Source organism: Chelonia mydas, chromosome 4 (genome assembly GCF_015237465.2).
Source record: "Chelonia mydas isolate rCheMyd1 chromosome 4, rCheMyd1.pri.v2, whole genome shotgun sequence".
Taxonomy (NCBI): domain Eukaryota; kingdom Metazoa; phylum Chordata; order Testudines; family Cheloniidae; genus Chelonia; species Chelonia mydas.
In genome coordinates, this window is record NC_057852.1 from 80,580,743 (window position 1) to 80,605,721 (window position 24,979).

Here is a 24,979-nt window from a genome sequence, read left to right on the forward strand (position 1 = left end):
CGGAATGTTCACTTCCTATGGGGGGATTGGGGGTGAGTCCGAGGAGGAAGGAATGGGAATATACTTTAACTTGTATCTGATCTCTAGTCTTAGCCCCTTCTCAGACAGTGCTGAGAAAGCTGAAATTTCTCCATTGTCCTGGTCATTTCTGTCTGTTGTCACAGCAGATCTCGAATTTCTAATGTGGCCCTTAGTTGCTGGTTGGATACTACAAAGATTTAGCTAGATTGTAAATTCTTTGGGATAGGGGCTATTCTTATGTTATCTGTGTCTATAGTGCTTAACACAATGGGGCCCCAAACCTGACTGGTGCAATTTCAATACAAATATATAAACAATAATGACATAACCATCCTGTAGAGGGACCAGTGGGTGAGGTAATATCTTTTATTGGATCAACTTCTGTTGGTGAAAAAGACAAGCTTTTGAGCTTACACAGCGCTCTTCTTCAGGTCTGGGAAATATACTCAGTGTTACAGATAAATACAAGGTGGAACAGATTGTTTAGCATAAGTTGTCAACACATACTTCAAGGACCATTCAAGGTGAAATGGCCCATTAACACCCCTCTAGTCATAGGGGGCATTGTTAGTGGGTCACAGATTGTTGTAATAAGCCATAAATCCAGCGTCTCTATTCACAAAAAGAAAAGGAGTACTTGTGGCACCTTAGACACTAACAAATTTATTTGAGCATAAGCTTTCATGAGCTACAGCTCACTTCATCAGATGCATCAGAGCTGTAGCTCATGAAAGCTTACGCTCAAATAAATTTGTTAGGCTCTAAGGTGCCACAAGTACTCCTTTTCTTTTTGCGAATACAGACTAACATGGCCGCTACCCTGAAACCTGTCTCTATTCAGTCCATGATTTTTAGTGTCTAGCAAAGTTATGAATTTAAGCTTCCAGGCTCGTCTTTTGAAAGCGTTGTGCCAGTTTCCTTTGAAAATGAGGACTAATAAGTAAGATATAGAGTGACTGCTTTGTGAAAACTGTTCATCCACAGGTGATGTGGTGTTTTTGTCTTTTATCATTTTCCTGTGTGAGTTCATTCAAGAGTGTAGTGATTGTCTGGTTTCACCACATAGTTGTTATTGGGGCATTTAGTGCACTGGATGAAATGATAGGCATGCATAGGACCCGCGGATCTTGAAAGGTGTGTTGTGGGAGGTGTTGATCATTGTAGCACTGATATGTCTGCAGGCTTTGCATCTATTGTTCTGGCGGGGTCTGTTGCCACTTTGAGTTGGTGTGTCCTTCCTTTTCCCCCGTGACTGGATGGGGTGTCACCTTGAAATATGTAACTACTTATGCTAAACAATCTGTTCCATCTTGTATTTAGCTGTGACACTGAGTACGTTTCCCAGACCTGAAGAAGAGCGCTGTAGCTCAAAAGCTTGTCTCTCTCACCAACACAAGTTTGTCCAATATAAGATGTTACCTCACCCACCTTGTCCCTCTACCATTCTGAGACCAGTATGGTGACACCACCACTGCATATCCACCCTTTAAAATAACTCATCTGTGTGACAAATTAATCAGTCTATATAGTCATTCCAGCTCACTGCTTTTCAGAGTGGCGACTGTCCCCTAATAAGCAGCGCAGCAGGAACTGTTTCATCAACATTTTAAGGAAGATTGTACTGTAGTCTCTCTTTATATAATGTGTGTAGAAATAAATTTGACAAGGCAAATGATTGAGGGTGAAAATTTTAAAAGCACTTATGGCCTAACTGTGTCCACTGAAGTGAATGGGAGTTTTACTACTGACTGCAATGACAGCAGGGTTAGGCCAGTGCTGAGCACCTTTGAAAATCCAACTCTAAATAATTTGCTTGGTCTTACACACTGTGTAAAGATAGAGTCACCACTATGAAAGGCAATTTTATTTATGATCATTTTAGCTAACTGCCTTTCACAGTGGTGACTAAAATTCATTAGAAAAAAATGTTCTTTTGGAAATAAAATTATATATTTTCTAATGCAATGTCATATATTTAATTTGTAGTAAATTGAATTCCCAGTGAAAATGTTAGTTGTACAAAAAAATCAGTTTCATAGAACTATTGAAAAATAGGGTTAGGTTTAGGGACTTCAAGGGTCATCTAGTCTAACCCCCTAATGTCAGCTTTTTTTAAACATAGAAGTTACTTTAATATAAGCAGGTAACAAATGAAGAGCCAGATCACCCCTTGCTGAGGGGAAACCTGCAGGAAAGAGCCACAGAGAGTATGTCTATGCTATGTCTATGTAAACCTGTGTCTGTAGACCTGTGTTTGTGGACTCAGTTTGTTTCCAAGCCCGCACTTCAGCGCCCACACTGCACTGTAAACGTAGGTTTACAATTGCTGGACCCACGTCTCACAAGTATGCTAATATATCCATGCTGCACTACGCAGACCTTCTGACTCAGGTCTGCAGTTTGACCTGTGTCCACACTGCAAAATGACAGGGCTTGGACCCGACTTAGAGGGGAACTCAGGCTTGGAACCACCCTCCCAACTGGGTCTGCTCATCTGAATCCAACGGGCTTTCTGGCCCAAGTCAGACTGATTTGTGTGTGGACAGAAGGGGGGCTTAGGCTTAAACCTGAGTCAGAGTCCATGCTTACTATGCAACGTATACACATCCAGAACAGGAAAGCTCTCTAAGGTTCTCCTAATGGAGTTTCCTTAAATTATCCGTTCAAGAGGGAAGAATCCAGAAAAAGCGAGGTGCCATAGATCTGTGGGGAAGGGACCCACCAGATGATTAAAGGCAGAAGTGTCAACGAGGATAGCTGTCCCTCTGCACTGCACCATGGCTGCTTCACATTGGCAGGCTCCCCTTGTGCATGCTAAATAGCAGCTGCAGAAGGCACCCAGAGGGAGTTAATACTGTTTCAAGCAGCATTAACTCTTGCTAGGATATCAGCGTAGATATCTGTGCCACTAGTAAAGGATGGTGATCTAGAGAGCAGCAAGTCCCCTGCTATCCACCCTCCTGCACCCTGGCCCTGCACCTAAATCCCTACAAAGACCTTCTACACAAAGCCACAGAAGAGAGGGATCCAATGAGTTACAGTGGGTACATGATCTGTGACTAGGATGAAAGAAGACCCCAGGGGATAACTGTGGAATTCCCCTCTGGCCAGGGGATCACCAGGCATTATTATTTCATAGCAGATTATTTGCTTTCCTGAGGTAAAAGTCTCCTACTGAGGTAGAGGATTTGGTGTTCTTGGCGCTGGTATGACTGCAAGGGGACGGCCACAAGCACACTCCTGGAGGCATCTGTTTGTGAACTAAATACTCTATTGATGTCTAGGCTGCACAGGACCCAACTTGTACAGATGACTGCTAGGACCAGTGGATCTGCTTCGAGACTGGTTTTTTTTCGAGTAAATCCATTAGTGGCACAAGCCACTGACAGCTGCAAGATCCAAATGAATTTTGTTCAAAGGATTTTTCCACCCCTAAGGCTTTGACTTTTTTGGAGAACTTAAGATATGTCTATTCTTTATTATTGTAGCACACTCGTAGCACGGGTCCAGGAAGCTCCCAGGCATCTGGATCAGGGTAGTACTTTTAAGATTACCTTCTGTCTAATAACACAGCGGGGAAAGCCAGTGGAGGCTTGGGGGAACTTCCTTCACTGTTAAGAGTATATAGGGCAAAATCTTGTCCCAATCTTTAACCTCAAACTCTTCATTCTTCCTAACATGGTTTTAAGGGTTCTGTTAAAACATTCCACCAGCTCATCAGCCTGGAGGTGGCACATCCATTCCTGGGTCATTTTACATATCCAGCCAGAGTTCTGTGTGGCATCTACTGACTCCTTGGACTTCTATGCAGAGCAGTGGGCATTGTCTGGGGCTCTCTTGCTCAGTGTCCCCATCTGGTACCCTGGTTTTACACCTCTGACCCTCACTTCCATTTCTGTTTTTTCCTCTTTTTCTCTTGTCCCACAGAATCACTTGATTCCCAGTCCTGGAACACCTCTCCCCCTTGGCTGAGGGGAGGGGCTTTGAGTTCCTGGCAGGCTCTGCCCACCCTTCTGGAATATCAAATAGCTGGGTATGGCAGACTGCGGTTTGCACAGTCTTGATTTTGAGAAAGTACAAAACTGTCAGAATAAGTGTCATGTAAATTTAGGATCCTGGGCTGTAAGACTCAGAGGGCAACCTCACTGGTTAAAATATCTGAATTAATTCTCTAGCTATGTTCTTGCTGTGGTGGCTTGTAGCATGATGGCTTTGGGATATTGTATATCATAATCTGTTATTACTAAAATATAATATTCTTCTTTACTGGCCCTAGTACATCCATCCCAATCTTGTCAAGGGCTACTGTGGTTAGGTGCATGGGGTTACCTTCAAGCGGCAACGGAAGATGGTGGTTTCTTGGTCAATGTCAGGCCAGTAAAACTGCAGAAGCAGCCTTTCAAGGGCCATTTCCCTTCCAAGGTGTCCAGCTGACAGTATGGCATAGGTAAGCCTGGAAGTAGCCTCTGTGATGGTTTAGGCACCAACACCTGGACCCAGAGTTTCCCTGCCAACTGCAGATGATCTTGTTACAAAATTTCATTCTGTAACTCAGGGGAAACTAAGTAACTATCTCCGAGCTCTGACCCTGTTTACGACTGCCAATATGCTTCCTAGTGCACCTCATCTTCACTGACCCACAACCATGCCATACAAATTCCCTGGTTCTGAAGCACAGAATTTGTCAGAAGGACTTGATTTCTTGGACCTAGAGGATGACTGATTCAAATTGCTCTCACCTCCTGTGGCTCAGAGAGCCTGTCTGGGCTAGGAGAGACTATCTGACTTTCCTCCCTTGGGTTCCGTTTAAGATAGGTCAAACTTTCTCCACTTTTATCTCATTTAGACTTAAGGAACATGGAAGAAGTCTCAAGGAAATCAGAGTGGCCCATGGGGAAGAGCTCCCAAGCATCCTCAGCATTCCTCCTCCAGCTTCCCTTGCTCTCCTAGACACAATTTGCCAAGCTGTCTCCCCAGAAGGGCTCAGAAGTGTTTCTAATCCCACGCTACGGTAGCTTTTCCACAACTCCCAACCAAACCCAGTCTACCCCACTCTCAGTGGCTGAAAGCAAGTCCAGCAACTAATTAAGTCCAAAATATGAACAGGATGGTAAGCCAGCAAGGACTCAGTGGGGATCAGATCCTACTTGACCAGGGTCTGACCACACCCAAAGCCTACAAGTGCCTTCATCTTCTGTCCTCTTCTTCAGCTCATTACCACAAAACTCCCAGGACTACGACTCTCCTGGACCTGAGAAACATCACAAATCTCAGCAACACTGAAACCAAGATAGTCAAATCCCAGCTGGGGGCATAATCTGTTGATGTGCTTCAGTTTCCCACATTAGAAGCAAAGAATTGAGCCTTGCCCTGTAACACCTGGAAATTTTCTGTGATGGTGTTTCCCCATCACCTTCTAGAGAAGGGAAAACCCCCCCAATTAGAGAGAGACTCTACAAATGTCAGGTAATTGAGTGATAGCTTAGCCCCCCCTCTCAACAGAGGGGACAAAGTGAGGTGATGATCTATTAAGCATCTGGGCCTTATAAGTAGACAGAGGGAGCTCAGTGGGGGAAAAGACTGCAGAGGGGCCTTCTCTGCAGAAGCATCCAGCCTCAGCAGTAGGCTGGAGAACTGAGCCACAGGAATAGAGCTAATTCCTGTAGTGGGCCCCTGGAATCGTGGTCTGGAGACAAGCCAGGGATCAGAACCAGGAGTTAGGAACCAGGAGTTCAGAGGCAGGCAGGGACTAGAGCTGGACAGGAAGCAGGTCTGATGCAGCTGTGGGCATGAAATGCATTGAGCAACCACTGTGGTGCTACTGATACAGGGCTTAAATGTTGTTTCTTCTGACCGGTCAGGGAGCATAGTCACTTAGCATGAGTTTATTGGGCCCAGCTGAGCTCACTAGGGATCCTCCTAGGGCCCCTCAACCCTGGGTTGTCATGGCACCTTTGGTGAAATTCCTACAGGAAATCAGAAGCGTGAACATTTCTTTCTGGTTCTCTTCTGGCCTGTACTCCTTCTAGTCTATTAGAAACTGGGGCTTCCCCCGATGCATCAGGAGTTGAGGACCTGATGGTTCCCCCCCCGTCCATGAACAATTACTGGGGGTAGAGGGGGATCTACCCAGTTGAGAAAAGGGTTGTCAATGAATGATTTGAGGAGAGAGACACAAGATGGGTTGAATCTTGAGTGATTCTGGGAGCTGAAGCTTGTAGGCCGCTGGGTTTATTTGTTCAGTGATCCAAAAAGGACCCAGGTTTTGATGGTCAAGCTTGTATCACATATTGTCTGTTTTCAGGTTTTGAGTTGAAAGGCAAACCTTATCCCCAAATATAAGGAAGGCTAGGGGGGTTGTTGCTTTCTATCTATGTTTCTTTAATGGCCAGTAAGTGCTCTTTGAGCTCCTGATGTGTTTGCTGAATGTGCCGTACCAGTTCCATGGCCCTCCGGTATGGTTGAACCTTTGCGCAGCTCAAGATGGAACTGGGGTGAAAACCAAAGTTTGCAAAGAATGGAGTCCATTCAGTTGAAGTGTGGCTTGAGTTGTTGTACACAAACTCAGCTAAATGTTTCAATCATCCTGATGGAAATTCAGGCAAGAGTAAAGGTACTGCTCCAGGAACTTTAAGTGTGGCCAACTGTCTGCAGATAGTAGGCTTTTGAGGTGAGGGGAGAAAAATTCTTACCAGAACTGAGAAATGAACTGGGGACTTTGATCTGAAATGATGCACATGCTGATTCAGTGCTCCAGGAAGGCGTGTGTGGTTTCACAAGCAGATGGAACAGTTAGCCAGAGAATAAAATGGACCATCTTGGTCAGGAGGTCCACTATGGTCAGGATAACTGAGTGCCCTTGAGAGCACAGTAATGCAACAATAAAGTCCACTGAGAAGGTGGGGCCTTTCTGGAGGGGAACTCTCTGCATGTAGCAAAGTCCCCTCTTATCTCCTAATGGGCTGCTCAAACTGTCACATACCAAGGTGCTGGCAGTGCAATCAAGTGGTTGGAGCAGGAGTCTGGCCTAGTGGTCAGAGTAGAATGAGAGGACAGAACTCGAGGCCTGGTCAAGAGACAAGCCAAGGGTCAGAGCCAGGAGTCAGAACAGAGCCAAAGGGTAAAGCCAGAGCTGTGGTCAGGAGACAAGCCAAGAGTGGGAGCCAGGAGTTAGGGATCAGGAGTTCAGAGGCAGACAGGGACTAGGATTTGAGCAGAGCAGACAAGGGTTCAAACAAGGGCTGGGCAGGTAGCAGGTCTGGTACAGCTGTGGGTGTGGAATGCATTGAGCAGCCGCTGTGCTCTGTTGCTACAGGGCTCAAATGATGATCTGTTGGCTCTTCTGATCAATCAGGGAGCACAGTCACTTATTGTGAGTTTATTGGGCCCAGCCAACCCTGGAGGCAGCTGAGTTCCTCACAAGCCCAAGAAGAACTGAGAGCTGAGCCCAGGAGGGGCAAGAGACCTTTTGTTTTCATTGGGACTTAGTTCCCCACTGTCAGGAAGTCCCATTATCAGAAGGTTTCATGGTTCACAGGGCAGCTAGTGCCAGTTTGAGCTACTGCTGACAATTCTTTTCATATGCCAGATTTAACCTTATCCAAACCAACTCTTGCTCTTGTTTTGCTTCCTCTTCTGTTTTCTGTTGTAAGGCTTTCACTTCTTCCAGCTCCCGTCCCTGTTTGCCTTGTGTAACTGTGTCTCCAGGGCTTGTAAACTGACTTGACATCTTCTGTTCAGCTCTCTCAACCAGTTCCATCTGACCCGTCAACTCCTCACTCCTCCTCACTGTTGGGCCACCCAGCCGAACACCGTGTCCCAGTGAGGGTTGTCTTATGGCCTGCTAGGTCAGGCATTACCTTTTCTCGTAATGGAGCTGGGAAATTAGGCCAGTCATTGCCTACAGTTATGGGCCCAGAGGAGGTCTCTCATCACACCAACCCTCAGTTTGCTCATCCATCCTTTTTGTTCTATTTCTATCTTCGCTGTTGAGTAGACCCGTGTCTCTCCATGTACACATGAAATGTACACCAGCAAATGCTGATCTCTTCTCATCATTGAGAGGCTACTCCCCTGAACTAGCATTTGCCTGCACCCAGAGTCAATTAGTCCTCTCATTTCCCATCCAACTACTTTAGCAGTTACCTGGTAGGCTGGAGTGCACCCCTACCAAGGGAACATCCCAAGCCACACACTTGATTGAAGTAGCAGTCAAAATAGCTGCACTCCATGCTTATATGACCCAGTTGGCCAGGCCAGAAACACACAATTGGGTTCTCCTGACCAATTCCCAGGTGCCTGTCCCAGGTACCCAGTGGCAACTGAGATGCCACTACCTCCTTTGCTTTCTTAGTTGTAGAATTATCTAAGAATTTATCTCTCTGTGTATCCCCTTTTCCACTGCTGTGTCAGACTTCTCTGTTGCTTTGCTTCCCTCGCAGTGGTTCCTTTGATCCAATCCCTCTTTCAGGTGGTTCAGCTCCATCAGCTTCCATAAAGGCCTATATCCTCCCTCTGTTTCATCACTAGAAGTTGGCAGAAACATTTGGACCCAAACTTTGGGCTCTGGTAGGCAAGACCCTTAGGAATTGTTCTAGGATTATAAGGTTCACCACCTTGTCTAAAGAGTTTGTGTCAGGCTGCAACCATCATGTTACCAGGTCTCATAAACTTAGTGCTGTTGCTATGGGACACACCACCTCTGGGAAAAGATATGTCCTAACTGGTAGCAGTACGCTTCTGGGGTCAGCCCATAATGGCCTCTTTTACAATTTTGTAGGACCATGCCTGCTCATTGGACAAAGCTTGGTAGGCTGCCTGAGCTTCTCCCAAGAGGAACAGGTCTATTTGAGCTGCCAAGGAGGATTTGGTCCACCTTGCTGCAGTCTCTACCCTCTTGAAGGTATGCAAAATGCCTCAGGGTCGTCACCTGGGCCCAATTTTGCCAGGTCTGGTACTGGTCTGCCAGAATTCTCTTATCCTGAAACTATATGGGTTCTTGGGGCCAACTTCTCTAGGCACTGCAGGAGATGCTCCTATTGAATCTCTTACTGTTGTTGCTGCCCTTGTAGTGGGTGCAACAACAGAACGTACATCTGCCCCTGTTGGGCTGCCAGCATACGGAACAAGTCCTCCATCTTCCCCCAAAAAGTGAGTCAGTCCCTCTGAACCTACCTTTAAGGTAGCTGGTATGTTCCTCCTTCCTCAGAAGGTGGTCTCAAATCCCAATTCTGGTAGCATATGTATTAGCCTATCTTTACCTCGTGGGTGCCCCCTTGTCTCTGATCACAGTGTTGCATGGAATCCTTGTCTCTGGTGCCCCCAATGGGGCGCTCCCTTGGCTTGCAATAGTCTTTCCCAGCCTTCACCTTCTCTCTGGGTGTTCTATGGCTTGGCCCTCCAGCCAAGTCACATGAAAGTCTAAACCCCTTCCAGGATAACATGTAACAGTCCAAATGAAAGTCCAAATCTTCAAACTACCCCTTCTGCCGCTCTCAGGCTACAATGTAGTTCTCTGGTTGACCCTACCTAAGGGCTTCCCCTGTAGGAGCCTAGCCTGCTCTTGTAGTAGTATTCTTCCATTGTTTCCTGACTGTTAAACCCTATCTTAGCCAGGGCATCTCTCCCCACTAGAGAGACCTGCTCCTCTGCAGTCTTAATCCAACTGAGCTCCCTCAGTCTTCTTATAAGGCCTAGCTCCACCTCCTCTGGCCAGAAGACAATTAGTTAATTACCCACCCAGATGCCTTGCAGGTGATAGGCGTTAAGCTCATCACAGTGACCTTGGAAAAAGAATTTTTGAGTCTGTTGGCTAAAGAAGCTTGGGGCTGCAACCTAAGAATCTGCTCCTGAAAAATGAACAGGCTGTAGGATATAAGGCCATATGGGAAAACTTTTAAAAGGGGGGAACATAGTCTGATTCCACGATCCTAGAAGAAACAAGGGTATGAACCCTAAACTGGATAAACCTTAGGAGGAACCCTACACAGTACTGACCCAAATAAATGAAGTGGTGTACAAGATACAATTGAGTCCCAGGACTAAACCCAAGGTTGTCCATAAGGACCATCTAAGGTGGCATAAGGGGAAGAGAATTTCAGCTTGGCTGCCCACTGAATCTGAGCATATAGCAATGGAAGTTGAGACTGGAGAAGTTGTTACACAGATGAATCCACCACTCAAATAAAATGGGCAGGGTCTGCCTCAGTGAGCAAATTCTACAGAAACAACAGGTGCTCCTCAGGGCCTGATTGGTAACTGAATGTAAACCCAGCAACAGAAAAGTCCCAAAGGTATTTGGGTATGAATAAAATTATTTTAGGTTGGTGATGTGAAACTATCATGATAGACATTGTACATATGTAAATAGTTAAACAGATTTGTCACATCTGTTTGGGATGGGTTATTGCCATTTTAGGCCTCATCAGCATGATGAACAAAGCTGAGGTTGTTACAAGCTGGCAAAAACTTGCTATAGGTTAAGTTAAAACGCTATTGAGATTGACAGGTATGAAGTCACCCCTTGATTGTGAAGATGACAGACAAGGATCAGAAACAGGATTTGGTGAGAGCCTGGATGTGAGGATCAGAGCTGGGTGAAATTTTTCAGACCAAACTTCTTTGTTGTTTGTTTTGTTTTGGTCAAAAAATTCAGATTCACATTGTTCTGAAAATCTGTGTCAAAACATTGAGAATTCATATTAAATTCACTGTTTTGGGTGCAAAAAGGAATACTGAAAATGAAATGAATCAAGACATTTCATTTAGACATTTTTAAACTTAACGTTTTGATTTTTCAAATTGAAGCCATTTTTTTATTTTGAAACTAATTTCAATTTTATTAAAAATATCAAACCTAAATGTTCCTTTTCAGGTCGAACATAATATTTCATTTGTTTTTTTTACTTTTCAAATAACCAAAAAATTTTAAAAATCAGCTTATTTAATTTCTAAATTTTTGGTAGGACCAGGAAACAAACAAACAACAACAAAAATCGATTATTTGGACAGCTCTTGTGAGGAGTGAAGGAAAGTTAAGAGTCAAAGATGACCCTAGGTTGTAGGCTTAAGTGGCTAGAGAGAGAGAGTGGTATTGTTAACAGAGACAGAGAAATAGGGGGAAAGAGATAAAGTCTCTTTTTAGACATATTTAATTCCCCTAAGGAAATACCAAAGATAAGTGATAGAAGCATAGATGGAGCAGGAGAAATCTGGGTAAAGATATAGATTTGAGAGTCATGAACATATAAGTGGAAACTAAAACAATAGTAGTACATCAGTTCACATTAAAGGTGAATGAAGAGAAAGTACCAAAGAAAGACCACTAAATCAGTACTACTCAAAGTGGTGGTCCGCGGATCGGTGCCGGTCTGCGAGCCATCAGCTGCCAGTCTGCGCGCACATTGGGAAAAAAAATTGTCGGTCCCCCACATCAGATAGCTTGAGAAGTACTGCTCTAGAGAACAGCTACCAAAAGGGAAGGGAGGAAGGTGAGAAGGCAATGCTAATAGAGCAGTAAAATAAATAAATTAAAAGAGGAGAACCAGGAGAGGCAAGAGTTCCAGAAGTCTGGAAAGAAGACTTGAGGGGAAAGTGTTGGTTCACTGTATGAAAGACCTCAAAGATAACAAGGAGGATTAAAAATGGAGAAGAGGCCTCTAGACGTCATTAAGAAGTGGCCATTAATTACTTTGGTGGGAAAAGATTCAATGGAATGGCATGAACTGACACTAGACTGAAGGATCTATATATGACTGGGAACTGGAGAGGAAGTCTTGGCAACAGGAGTAAACAATATGTTAAAGAATTTTTCTGTCGACCACACTACCGCCTCTTGAGGGGGTGGATTAACTACAGCAACAGAAAAACCCCTTCCGTCTCTGCAGCAAGTGTCTATACTATGGCTCTACAGTGGCACAGCTGCAGCACCATAGCTGTGCTGCTGTAGTGTCTGTGGTGTAGGCAGGAGCAGGTGGGATAAAAGATGTGAAAATTGGCCAAGTTTGCAGTGTATAAATTGCATTTTATAGTAATACATATGGTTTCAATACAATGCAAGGTAAATTCTCTCCAAAACCTTAGACATGGCCTTCATGTGTATGCTCACAAAACTGGGTGTATCTTTACGTGCACTTGTATATGCAGGTGTAAACACCTGCTAAAACTTGAATAATAGGGCATTGCTTTTAAATAGCTCTAACATATACATGTGCATGCAAGTGTCAGAATTTGCACCTCCAAATCCCATGGCCTCAGTGGATATTGTGGGTACAAATTCTAATAATGGCACACGTGCACATTTCAGATTATTTAAATGGCACAAACAAGTGTAAAAATGCATGTATATTTTTGTGAAATGTGAGCACAAGTATGTGCATGCCCAAAATGGAATATGTACAAGTGAGGTTGTCATTTATAAGTTTACCATCACATACACAACTTTTCATAACAAAGATATGGGAAATACACATTTATTGTCTGAATATAAAAGGCACCTTTAGTAATTGAGCCAGTATAGGGTCTCAATCCTGCGGACTTTGCACATCCAAAATTTAGGATTTTGATGTACAAAAGGACTGCAGGATTGGATCTTAACCTTTTAAGCAATTTATTGAAAATAAGTCTTGCTTTTCCCATCCTTAGAGTCAAGTTGTGGTCACTTTCTATTCCAATTTAAAGACTAGTTCCTTCAAAACTTTACTCTAACAAGTAGTCCTCACTTGTTTGAGTAATCCCATTAACTTCTACAGTGCTACTCACACAACCATGATTAATCGTTTTCAGGATCAGGTCCTAATTTTCAACAATAAAATATCACCAAATGTCTCAAATGTCATTTTTAACCTAAACTTGATCCATATCTGGGCCTTATGAGGTTGAATAGGAAAAAAATCTCCATAAAGCAACTACCCCGCTCAAAAGCATTCCAAACTATACATAGTATCTGCAAATGCAACATGTTCTTACCCAGGTATTAAAAGCATCTATGACTGTTTTTAGAAATCATTAGTTTGTACTTACAAGTCTATCATATTCCTTAGCACTAGATAGATCACATGCAACTATTTATCTCAATGGCGTATTCTTCATAATAGAACAACTAATTAATAAGCATTTAAAGAGCAATTAAGTTATAAATAAAATGTGATGATAGTATCACCTAATCTTAAGTGTTATCAGCGTATTATATATATGAAATACAAATGAATGAAATAAAGGAGCACATTTAAGAAATCCAAGCCTGTTTAGCAATGTTATGTAAGCCTCTTAGATTAAACAAAAAAAATCTATTAACAAACGAGAAATAAAATGTATAAGCTGAGTACCGAGAATCAAACATGGCCATGAACTGGGGGTATCTGACATTTCCATCTTCATCAAGGGGGATTCTGTCAAGTAGCAGCTCAAACTCTTCATCAGTAATCTCCACGCCAAACCTGAAACAAACAGCAGTTAGCAGCAGTCACTCACGGAGTTCACATTTGGGTCAACAGTACCCACAATACCCTAAGCATATGGCTGCCATTAACTCTTTGTTATTGCTTCGGTCCTCAAGATCAAGAGCACCACGTGAATATCAGAGGTTAATCAGGGTTTTGATCGCTTCAGCTTTCTCAAAGAAAGAAATTCTATCACAGAATCCCGCATTGGTGGGGCACAGAAATAGAAATACTAACATATTGAACTCTCTGCAATTGTCCTCTATAAAAAGTTATTCATTACACTAAAACACTGGTATTGCTCAAACTAGTTAACTCTGAAAGGCCTTTCATTTGGACTGTTTAGCATGAAAGAAAACGTAGAGAAAAAGTGGCTTTTCGAAAAACAGCTTCTTAATGCTTTTGGAAAGCATTTCATAATGGCTTTAAAGACATTTTGCATACAAATATTTAAAAAGCGGCAGTGTTTATTCATCAGCAAGAAAGTGTTTTCATCTCTCAAGAACAATCAAAACATAATCCTCGAAATACTGGCATAAATAAGAATGACTTAAGCAATAGTAATGAACAAGGCATTCATTCATCATTTTGCAAAGCTGACAAGACACAGCTGACTTTTTGGAGGGATATACTTTCCTTTTGCACAGGCAATGAAAGCATACACTAAACATAGCATTCATTTGTTGTTTTGATTTTCATCATCACCCTCTGCCACTTTACATAACTCAAGAAAATTCTCTGTGAGGGTATCATTCATTCTAAACTTCACAGAGCTTATTTTTAGGGAGTTCTGACTCACAAACATTTGGAGCAAGGAGAAAATGCATAGTATAAAATCAGCCTATTTGACCTGTTTTATTTGTCAGGAAGTCCATGCAGAGGGACAGAGTTAATTGCTTCTTGCATTTGCTCTCAGAAGATTTAGTTTTTCTTTAGTAAAAAGAAAAGGAGGACTTGTGGCACCTTAGAGACTAACAAATTTATTTGAGCATGAGCTTTCATGAGCTACAGCTCACTTCATCGGATGCATTTCTTTAGTGTCACTTAGTTACATTTACACCTCAGTATTGCTAAGGCAATGTCAATACACTGTCAATCTGAGAAAAAACAAAGCAATCCCTCAGAGTCTTTTTCCAAATTAAACCTAACCTGGCTAGGGTGCTCCAATAAATCAGCTTCCAGGGAATCCACTGTGGTAGTTAAATAATGCTGCCATGCCTTTTGGAGATAAATTAATGGGCTACGTGATCAAAGTTAAGCATTGGTTGCTGCTGTGCCCACACACTAGGACTCTGTGGGGACCAAAGAGTTGACCCGCAGGACTGGGGACTTAGTATATTTGCGCCACTACTTATTTAAAAGTGAGAACCAACCATCTTCAAGAAGATGGATAATCTCCAACCAAAACAAAAAACATACAAAATAAACAAAGTCTGGTCCCCGCTGACTGGAGGGAAGAGAGAGAGAGAGAGAGAGAGAGAGAGAGAGAAAGAAATAGATCGGCTGCGTCTCTTTTATCATTTTAGTGGGCACTAAGATACCTCAGTAATAAGAGCCACATAAGATAAGACACAGAGATAGGCAGGCAGGCATGTCTCCCACTCAAGGCAGCATAAAGACACAAGGGGAGAAAGAACAGCAACTTTCCTATAAACTTGATATAGGAACTTATCCTACTTTATATAAGTGCATTACAGGTTTGGGAAAAGCAAAGGAGAATTCATAGTATTACTGAAGTCACCTAAGCAGCAGGACAACAAAACATCTATTAGCTGTTCAAAAGAAATGATGATCAGAATCTCTCCACTTGGAGTTTGTTAATAGCAATGGAACAAACTGACTGTGGGTCAGTTAAAAACCAGGAATGATAATGTTTTACACCCACTTGGCACTCCCTTTCCACAAGTGTAAACTACTGCTGTGGTGGAGGTTAACTCCCATCCCTTGTCTTGGGGTGTGGAAACTTCCAACTTTGGGGAGGCAGAGATTCATCCAGAAATCAGTCCAGCCCCTTTGTCAGCAAACAAACATCCAAGAGCCCCTGGAACTTCAGTCCCTCAGTCATCAATCAGCGACACCTCCTTCACTTTTGGCTCTGGTTGATCCTCATGTGCAGTGCAGCATGGTGCAAGCTCATAGTCACCTGCAGACAGGCGGCCCCCAATCCTGAGCCCAGACTCTCAGCCTGCTGTGTCCCTACTGGAATGCCATCCCCTCGAGCAATCAGAGGAGAGCTGGCAGCAGGAAGTGGCAGTAGGATTTCCTTCCAGCTCTCTAGACAACCAGGGCTGTAGGCAGTGCTTAAATTCGTAATGAAAGATGTGCTGGGGCTCAAGCAATTTTTTAAATGTCATAACTGATGCAGCAAGCCTAGAGGTGCTGGGGCTCAGCCCTGGCAACCCTAGCACAAAGTAAGCACTGGCTGTAGGGGTGAAAGACTGGCCCTCTCACATTGTAGAACCATTGGGTGGGGACACCACAGTACATGAGATGCAACCATAGGGCCAGATCCTCAGATGGTGAAAACTGACTTCAATTGAGCTACAACAGTTTACACAGGTTGAGGGTCTGAAAGGCCTTGAAGAAACAGGCCAGCTATCCAAAATAATACTCCTGATACCAGTAGAGTTACCCTGAATTTAGGCTGATGTAATTGAGATCAGAATAGTGTATACTGGGTGAAGCATCAAAGACTGGGGGATATTGACGGGTGGATGACTTGATGATTACCTGTTCTGTTCATTCCCTCTGAAGCACCTGGCACTGGCCACTGTTGGAAGACAAGATACTGGGCTAGATGGACCATTGGTCTGACCCAGTATGGCTGTTCTTACTACTGGAGTTGGCACAAAAATATCTTTGGAAGATTTCTGGACTGGACAAACAACCACCAGGGACATACACAAAAGATCTGTATCCATGTCTTCAGATGAACTGTGAAACCAAAGTCTCCAGAGTTCCTCCTGTTGCAAGCAACTTAGAATAGCTCCAAGTTTCCCAAACATGACTGGACGCAAAGGAGCTGGTCCTGAACATCTGGTCTACTGATGGGTCCAGGATTTTTCTTCTGATGAAGGAATGATGTGTTGTGTGTGACACTGGAGAAGGAAGATGGGGCTATGCCGATTTCTGAAATGTGCCTTATCCTCCTGCCTTATTGACTACATCTGAGAATTAAGGAAATATAAAAGAGAAAGGTCTGGAGAAAGCGAGCAATGCGAAAGAGGTATAGTGATTCTACATCAACATAGTATTCTGACATTGTGTCGCTTATTAAAATTCCAGAGACCTATTTAATATTACTGATCCGAGGATTTCAGGGAACATGCTGTGACTACATTACATCCATTATGCCTATTGGTGTGGAAATGGAAAGAGCCTTTATTGAAGTGGGCATTTTGCGTATACCAAACTGTGCTAAATTACAATATTCTACCTTTCATCCCAAAAGGATCCTTAATGCTTTACAAACTTAACCAATGGATACAAACCCAGTAAACGCAGGGATCACATCATTCAGCACTCAAATGCAGCCACTATTTAGTAACACACAGCAGCACTGCACAACAGATGAATCACTGAATTCTCTGGGGCATATTTTCAAAGGCAGGTGCAATGGGCAGGGCTTGAGAAACAGGTATCTGTTAGCCAGAGGGCTACGCCCATTTAGATAGAAGCTGATAAAAAATACGAGAGACTTGTTAACAGAGAGGTCCAGGGGAAATGATAAAGTAATGAATCATCCCTGAGTTAGAGCCTGATTCATCACCGTGTGTAGTTTAGTCATTCCTGTGCAAGGCTCCAGCAAATCCACAAGCCAGGAGCAGGTCTGGTGACACAAGTCTCGCAGGAGAGAGGATAGGATCTATTCGAAGAGAGGGGGCATGGCTGGAGTGTGCTGCACTCTACCAATCTCCAGCTGGCAGAGAGGCTGTGCAGGGCATGATCTAAACTGATATAGGTTAGGTTTAAACAGATGTAAGGGTCTCCATATAGAACTGCTCTGGTTCAATATCACATCTGTAGTTGAACCAGTGCAACTTCTGTGTTTAGACAAACCTGAAGAATCTGAACACGAAAAAGACCTGTTAGTGTATTTACTATCTCTCTCCGCTTATGAGCAGTGTTCCTCATAGTACATTTATAGTGCTTTATCCAGCCTACTTTTAAATGACTGAAGCGACTACACTTCACTTATCAGTTTGTTCTGCAACCTAAAACATCTCGTTGGCAGGAAGTTTTTTCTGATAGCCTAAACTTTTCCATTCTTAATTTCATCCCATTGCTCTTAGTTATTCCCCAACATACCACATTAACCAATTCCTCTCCTTCTGTGGTGTTTACAGACTGAGATACTTGAAGGCTTGTGTCACCTGTTTAGTTGTTGCAAAGCTCCTTTAATCTTTCCTTTGTCTTACAAAAGATATGGCTACTTCCAACTCATATTTCCACTTAAAGGTGAAAACCTTTGTTGTATCTCAAATGCTTAAGGTGGCATAAGCTTCTTTCAGTATTTATATTTGCAAATATTTTGTATCTAAATATAAACCTTCATTTAATAAAACTGTCTGATATTATTGTTATATGAATAGTGATGTGTTATGTACAACTATAGCAACGTCATTCAATGCTAGACTAATTAGTAATGTAAGAAGCTATTTAAGTATAGAATATTTATATTAATGGGGAATTAATCAATCACTGGTATCTGCAAGCAAACCCTCTCTCCTAAAAGCAGGAAGACAAGAAAATCTTTGTTTCTCAAATTGTCAGGCAGAGTCAAGAACTTAGGCTAAAATTTTCTAAGAGTTGTTTAATTTTATAAGACTGTTTTGAGAATTAAAGACTCTTGTAAACAGGAATGTTTGGACTTTTCAAAAACAGAATTTCAGTTCCTGTCAAACATTCATAGATGTTTAAAAAAAATCGCAGAAAATGGACTGAATAAAAAGAAAACTTTTAAAGTTAGTTTTAACACTCTGGATCTTTCCTGCCACAAGAAAAACAAAAAGAAAAGGAGTACTTGTGGCACCTTAGAGACTAACCAATTTATTTGAGCATGAGCTTTCGTGAGCTACTGCATCCGATGAAGTGAAATGCACCCGATGAAGTGAGCTGTAGCTCACGAAAGCTCATGCTCAAATAAATTGGGTAGTCTCTAAGGTGCCACAAGTACTCCTTTTCTTTTTGCGAATACAGACTAACACGGCTGTTACTCTGAAACCTGTCAAGAAAAACAAAGGCAATTAAAGAAATATTGCATATTCATTAAACAGACTGCATATTCAGGAGCTGAAAGTGTCACCTAAGCAAACCCCAGAGGCATGGAGCCAGTGAAAGAGTGACAACAACCACCAATTTGAATCTAAACAAGCATGAAGAAGGTGTAATTCCCTATAATTTAATGAAAATAAGGTGAGCACCCCACACTCACACTGCCTTCTACTCTGCTTAGACAGCAATCACTTCACAACTCATCCTGGCCATTTCTACAAGCAAGCCGACAGACAAAAGATAAGAGAAAACAGAAGTCTCAAGAAAAAAACTCTAGGAAACATCCCCAAGACTGCAACATGGATTTGTGAGAGGTAGTTAACTAAAACACTGCCAAAGGATTAGATTTAAAACTCTTGTAATTATTTTGTTGGAATGTTTAAATACTGTTGTAATTTAAAAGACTAACAGTTTTTCCTGTTAATCATTAAGTGCTTAGACCAGGGGTCCCCAACGCGGTGTGCCTGCAGGACACCCCGCCGCCAAAATGCCGCCGAGAAACGTTGTCATTTCTCGGTGGCATTTTGGCGGTGACGCTTCTTGCCGCTGCCGCTTTTCAGCAGCAGCATTTTGTCTGGCGCCCACCACAGTCTGGGGAATATGCTATTCCCACAAGAAAGGTTGGGGACCATTGACTTAGACCATGTATTCCCGCAGAGGAGACAGAGCTAAACAACAATAAATAGAGAAACAGTGGAATTTTACTGGAATTAAGATTCTTCTTAATATTGGTTAAATGGTCTATCTCAAGACAGCTCCTTAAATGACTTATTTTAAGTAACAGATTTAAATATTTTCTTCAGTTTCAAAGGGTAGTTATGATTGCTTACTTTTCCAACAACAAACTGGCTGGTTATTTATTAATAACCAACAGATCCATCTGTTCTGAAACAAAGTTATTTTGCCCATCTATAAACATTCTTAGTTATCTAAGGATATATTAAAGAATAGATTCCCAATAATTTTGGGAAACAATATAGTTGGGTCTGAACTTACCAGCCCTGGGAAAGCACACTTCAAACACCTCTCTGATGGGCATAGGCCACTTACAACGATCACATGGCTTCAAGCCTGGAGACAGGGGCATGACCATCCTTAGGCTGAGTCCCGTCTGGGACCAACTAACTAGAACTAACACTAAGGGTAACCTAATGATATACAACTATTTTACAGGCAAAAATGTTTGTGCGACACATTGAATGAAGCCAGCGGTGCCCCTTATACTACAGCATGTACACGCCACTCCAGGGGGCGCCACAGCCAGTCCCCTACGGATACCACGGAGGAAAAAACTTCCAGCACTGGTGTGTGTGGCAAGCACACACACCTAACATGGAATGCACATGAGCAAGCACTCAAAGAATTACACCTTCCAGATGCTGGGTAGACATATCCTAAATTTTAATGTGAATGGCCTATGACTCAGTTCAGAGACTGAGGGTTCTGTTGGGGCTTTGAGAGTCAGTGATGAGCTGCAAGAGGGGAATGCCTGGAGATGCAGCATATGAGCAGTAGCGGAAGAAAGCAGGGTGTAGTGGCTGGAGATGCGGGGGGTGGGGGAGGGTGGTACAGAGGCACAATGCCCAAGCACCAGCCACTGGAGGCTTTCTGCTTTACATGAGACACAGGCACACAAACTTTCATCAGGGTAAGGGAAGCAGGCTCCAAAGCAGCACTACAACATCATTTAAAAGATGGTAGCACGCACTCTCCTATATGTCAGCCTCCAGCTGCTAGCCAGTGTGAAGGATGATCAAGTCACGCCCTCTCTGGGATGAGCAGTAGCTCTGGCCCCCATTAGTCCTCCCTTTTTGGTATGAGTGTAGCTGTATTGTCATTATATTTTTTATCACAATTGCTGTATTGTGCTTATATTGCCTTATATATATATATATATATATATATATATATATATATATATATATAAATATAAAATAGGCTATATATAAACACAATACAGCTACACACACACACATATATATACAGCTTCACAAAACTTAGATCTTTCAGCTGCTCCATGGTGCTTGATATTTCAGAAAATGGACTGATTTTAGGACTAGCCATAGCGCACAAGCTTAAAAAATAAAATATTTATAGAAACGCTACCATCTATTTAAAAAAAACAAATGAACTTGCACACACATAAAACTTAGAGCATTCACTGTGTGGCACAAATATAATCCCTTGTGCTCAGTGACTGCAAGCACCAACAGTCTAGATAATTGTTGCATGTGCAAGGTGGGTGAGAAATCACCTTGTACACCCAGCCCCTCCCAAGCACATACATATGATGCAGCCAGAATCTGGTCCTAAATTAGAATCAGGTTTGTTTTGTTTCTGTTTCAGGGAGGATTATAAATCAGTCCTGGGGGATCTAAACAGAATAGAAGGGAGTGAACAAGCTGGAATGTGTTCTTGAATTCAGAGAGTCTCCCTTACTTCTGTAATAGGTAACAGCTGTAGAGCAGGACAGAAATGCTATAATCAGATTACAATTACATTTGAACCATTCACTACAGTACAAGTATCTTATCATTTTTATTAATTAATAGTAATGAAAGCAATGAAAAATGCATTCCAGTGAAGCAGTGTGAAAAGAAAGGGATGAAGATGGGAGGATTTAGAGTCCCTTTGTATCCCCATTGGAAGGAATATAAACATTTAGCTTCGTATACAATAGTGTTGGGCAGCGGGGAGGTGATGGGGCTCACACAGACTATTGTATTTTGACGCTAAATAAAAGACCATCAGATTTGTTTCTGTTGTGTCCCTGTCTCAGTTTCAAACCCAAATCCCTAGAGGCTCATTGTTCTCTGCAAAAACCATTAGTAACTTTGCGAGGGAAGGACTTTTAAGCATTCATGGTAAAGATTTCTGAGACTCCTCATCTGATTTTTATTTTAACAAGAAAGGAAAACTTCAAATTAAAACACTTGCTTCACTGATGTTTCTATCAGTCCCCGCTCCAGATATTCAGACACGTACATGTTTGCTCACCAAATATTTGCAGAGAATAAAAACCTTGTGACTACTTGGCAACTATGGATTCACTCACCGGTGCAAACCAAAAGTGCAAACCAAAAGCCCTTCCTCGGCTTATCAAAGTTTCAGTCATTCAACCAAGGAGCATGAATGATACCAGGAGACTAATCAACACAGTGAGTACTCTTCTAATGTACAGTCACAACCAACAGTTTGCAGGCTTATTGACAGGATGAAAGTTATCAATATTAAGGCCAGAAGGGATCCTCATGGCCATCTAGTCTTACCTCCAGATGTGTTCACATAAAACCATTCACAGAATAATTTGGAATAATGAACATATCAATTTTTTTTTAAATCATTCAATTTGTGAGTAATTCACAAACAGAAAAAAGGGCAGGCAAACACACACACACACACACACACACCCCTTATGCAGTGCCCTCTCAAGAGCACCTGGGAAGCTTTACAAAGTCCTTTATAGTTCAAAGCAGCCTCTAATAACAATGGGTTCAGTTTCATTTTAAAATGACAGCAGTAAACTTACTAATGGGAATCACACATTCGTTACTGAAAGTACAGGGCCAGATCTTGAGCCCCCATTCCATCTCTTTTGAGCTGCTCCAGCAGCACAAAGCAAGTGGAAAGCCAGCTTAATAGCCCAGAAGGGGATTCGCTCAGAGGAAACCCTGGATGTTGTAGAACTGGCAGAAATGACTCTGTCATCCTCCTTCACAGGCCCCGCATAGGGAGAGTATCTGGGATGCAGCCAGGGAGGGTGAGTGGCTGGACCACTGCTATGCTCCTGAGATCCCCAGCGGGCAGAAAGGCCAGTTGGGGGCAGTTACTAATCAGCATGATTTAGAGTACACTTGAGGCCCTGAGAGCTGAACTGGCCCCCACCAAGGGTGCCATGGGTGGAAATGCACCCCACAATAGTCCCCGGGTGAAAAGGGAGGCAGGAAAACATGTTCTCAAAAGGAATGAGAAATATTTGTTGAGAGTAGAATTCCCTTAAGGAACAATTTCCAAAACCAGGAAGAATTTCCGGGTTTGCCAGCTGAAGCTTGCAGGAGGGACCATTTCCCCTAACCTGGAGAAGCAATAGCAGAGGGTTTGGGTGGGGTTTTAATAGTTAGACCTAGGAATACATTGTAGTTATGGGATAAATAAGTAAGTAATTAGGAAACAAGTGGTATGCTCACAGATAGCAACGCTGAGGAGCCACACAAAAGAGCAAGCAAGGGAAAGGATTTTGCCCCGTGAAAAGTGTTTTCTCTGGAAAAGGATTGGAAAAATTAAATAATTTACCTGACTTTATTTATGCTAGTGAAAGGCAGAAGTATTATATAATATGGACTAAAGCTTGCAGGTGTACAAGGCAGAAAATATAACAAGCAAAAAACCAGCCCAACAGCCACACCGCATGCGATGCAGGCAGCCTGAAAGAATTTCACCTTGGCACAATTGACTATGCTAGTGGGTACATCCGGCCAATGAGAACAAATGTGTGCCATTCCCACAAAGGGTGTGGGTTTCCAGGAACATGGGCAGGGCTGGGACAAAATTATTATGAATTATTTACACATCAGTGATGCCTAAAGGCCCCAATCATGATCCAACAAGCGTGTATGCTGCCATTCCTAACAAGATCAAGCTGGTAGCAATTACTATGAGCAAGCTGCTCCTGAAAAAAGGAGCAGCAAACAGCGTTGCACAATATGAGGAGACAGCCCCATGGATGATATTGTAACCTGCAATAGAAGGAACTCCCTGGCACCACAAATGTTTTACAGTGCAACTCACCATGCAATGCTACCCAGCTTTCCCCCTCACCCATTATGACAGGATTTGCCTTTGTAAAATTTAATATAGACCAACATTAAAAAAAGAATGATGAATGTGATGGAGAAAAATTACTTACATGGTTTATAAAATTTAGTGCAATTTTTTGGCTAATTATGTTCAGGTGATTTTTCAAGTCCCAGAAAATGACACTTTGCAAAGTTTTGAGGCCTCAAAAGAGTTTTTCCAGGATGGCTTGTGATATCTGCTTAGAGCACAACGTTTTCATCTTCCAAAATTTTGCGTATTCAAAATGCTCATGGAGAAGTGCCTCAACAGAAAGCTTGGGCAACTTCAGCTTGTGGGGAGAAGACAGGGAGGGACAGAGCACAACAGTCACACAATCAGTGACAATCAGAGCAGGTCAAAACTTTTTCCATGAAAAATTTATTTGTCAAAAAATAGCCTCTCTTCTCAAACAAAACATTTTCAAAAAGAGTTGAAGTTACTGAATTTGGTTTTTTACAGTTTTTTCTACCACACTTTTAAAAAAATCAAAATCATTTTTAAATCATTATCAAAATTTTTCATCTACCAAAAATGTAATTTTCAATAAAAAGAAAAATCCCCTGGATTTTGATAAATTGAACATGTTGATCATGATTTTGTTAGAAAGTTTGATTAAATGGGAAATGGGTCCATTTTAAACCCTGCAAAGGAGATACTTCAAAACATTGAAATCTTTCTGAAATCATTTTCCTGTTTTTTGAACAGCTGTATTTGGAATGTTACATGCCCAGACAAAATCTTTGTTAATTTTTACACATGCTTTTTAAGGGACCCAACTCTTTGGTACTTAAGCATCAGACTTCCAAAAACATACAAAGTACAGAAGTTTAGAAATTTCTAGTCAAGATTGTCTACATAGCATAACATAGAGGTGAAATCCTGGCCCTACTAAAGTCAATGGCAAAACTCCCACAGACTTCAATTTTGTCTGCATTTCACCCTCGATTCCCATTCGGTACAGTTTCAACAATTAAAAATATGATGCCTACAAAAATCACAGTGTAGCCATTTACACCTGGTCAGAGTCAGTCACAGTAGACATGTAATGCTCCCAGTTCACAATGGAGATGTTTTACATCCACTTTGCACAGCTGTACGTGAGTCACAAGGCGATGAGGAATCCTTCCTACTCCTTAACAGCCTTGAGACTCCATAATAACCGCAACATAAATGTAAGGTCTTGGGGCCTGATTCTCCATATGATTATACCAGTTTTGCACCAGTGCTACCCCACTGAAATCAGTGGAGGTACAGTCAGGTGAAACTGATGTGACCAAATGGAGAATCAGACCCATTCCCTCTTTTGAGATGCTAACAAGGTCTTTAGACTGAGCAGAAATTGCCAGCATAAAGTATCCTGGGCCAAATTCATAAGTCTTCACTCAGCCCAGTACTCAAAATTCTTCTCT

At 42.4% G+C, this 24,979-nt stretch overlaps 1 protein-coding gene across 9 annotated transcripts in view; it reads right to left on the minus strand.

The window, feature by feature from the left end:
* Positions 1 to 24,979, minus strand: part of LOC102931788 (EF-hand calcium-binding domain-containing protein 6) — a 97,558-nt gene that overhangs the window by 31,896 nt on the left and 40,683 nt on the right. For all 9 annotated transcript variants that reach the window (XM_043546083.1, XM_043546082.1, XM_043546076.1 and 6 more), the window contains one exon: positions 13,347 to 13,457. In XM_043546083.1, coding sequence (XP_043402018.1) covers positions 13,347 to 13,457 — 111 coding nt within the window. The remainder of the gene's footprint in view (positions 1 to 13,346; positions 13,458 to 24,979) is intronic.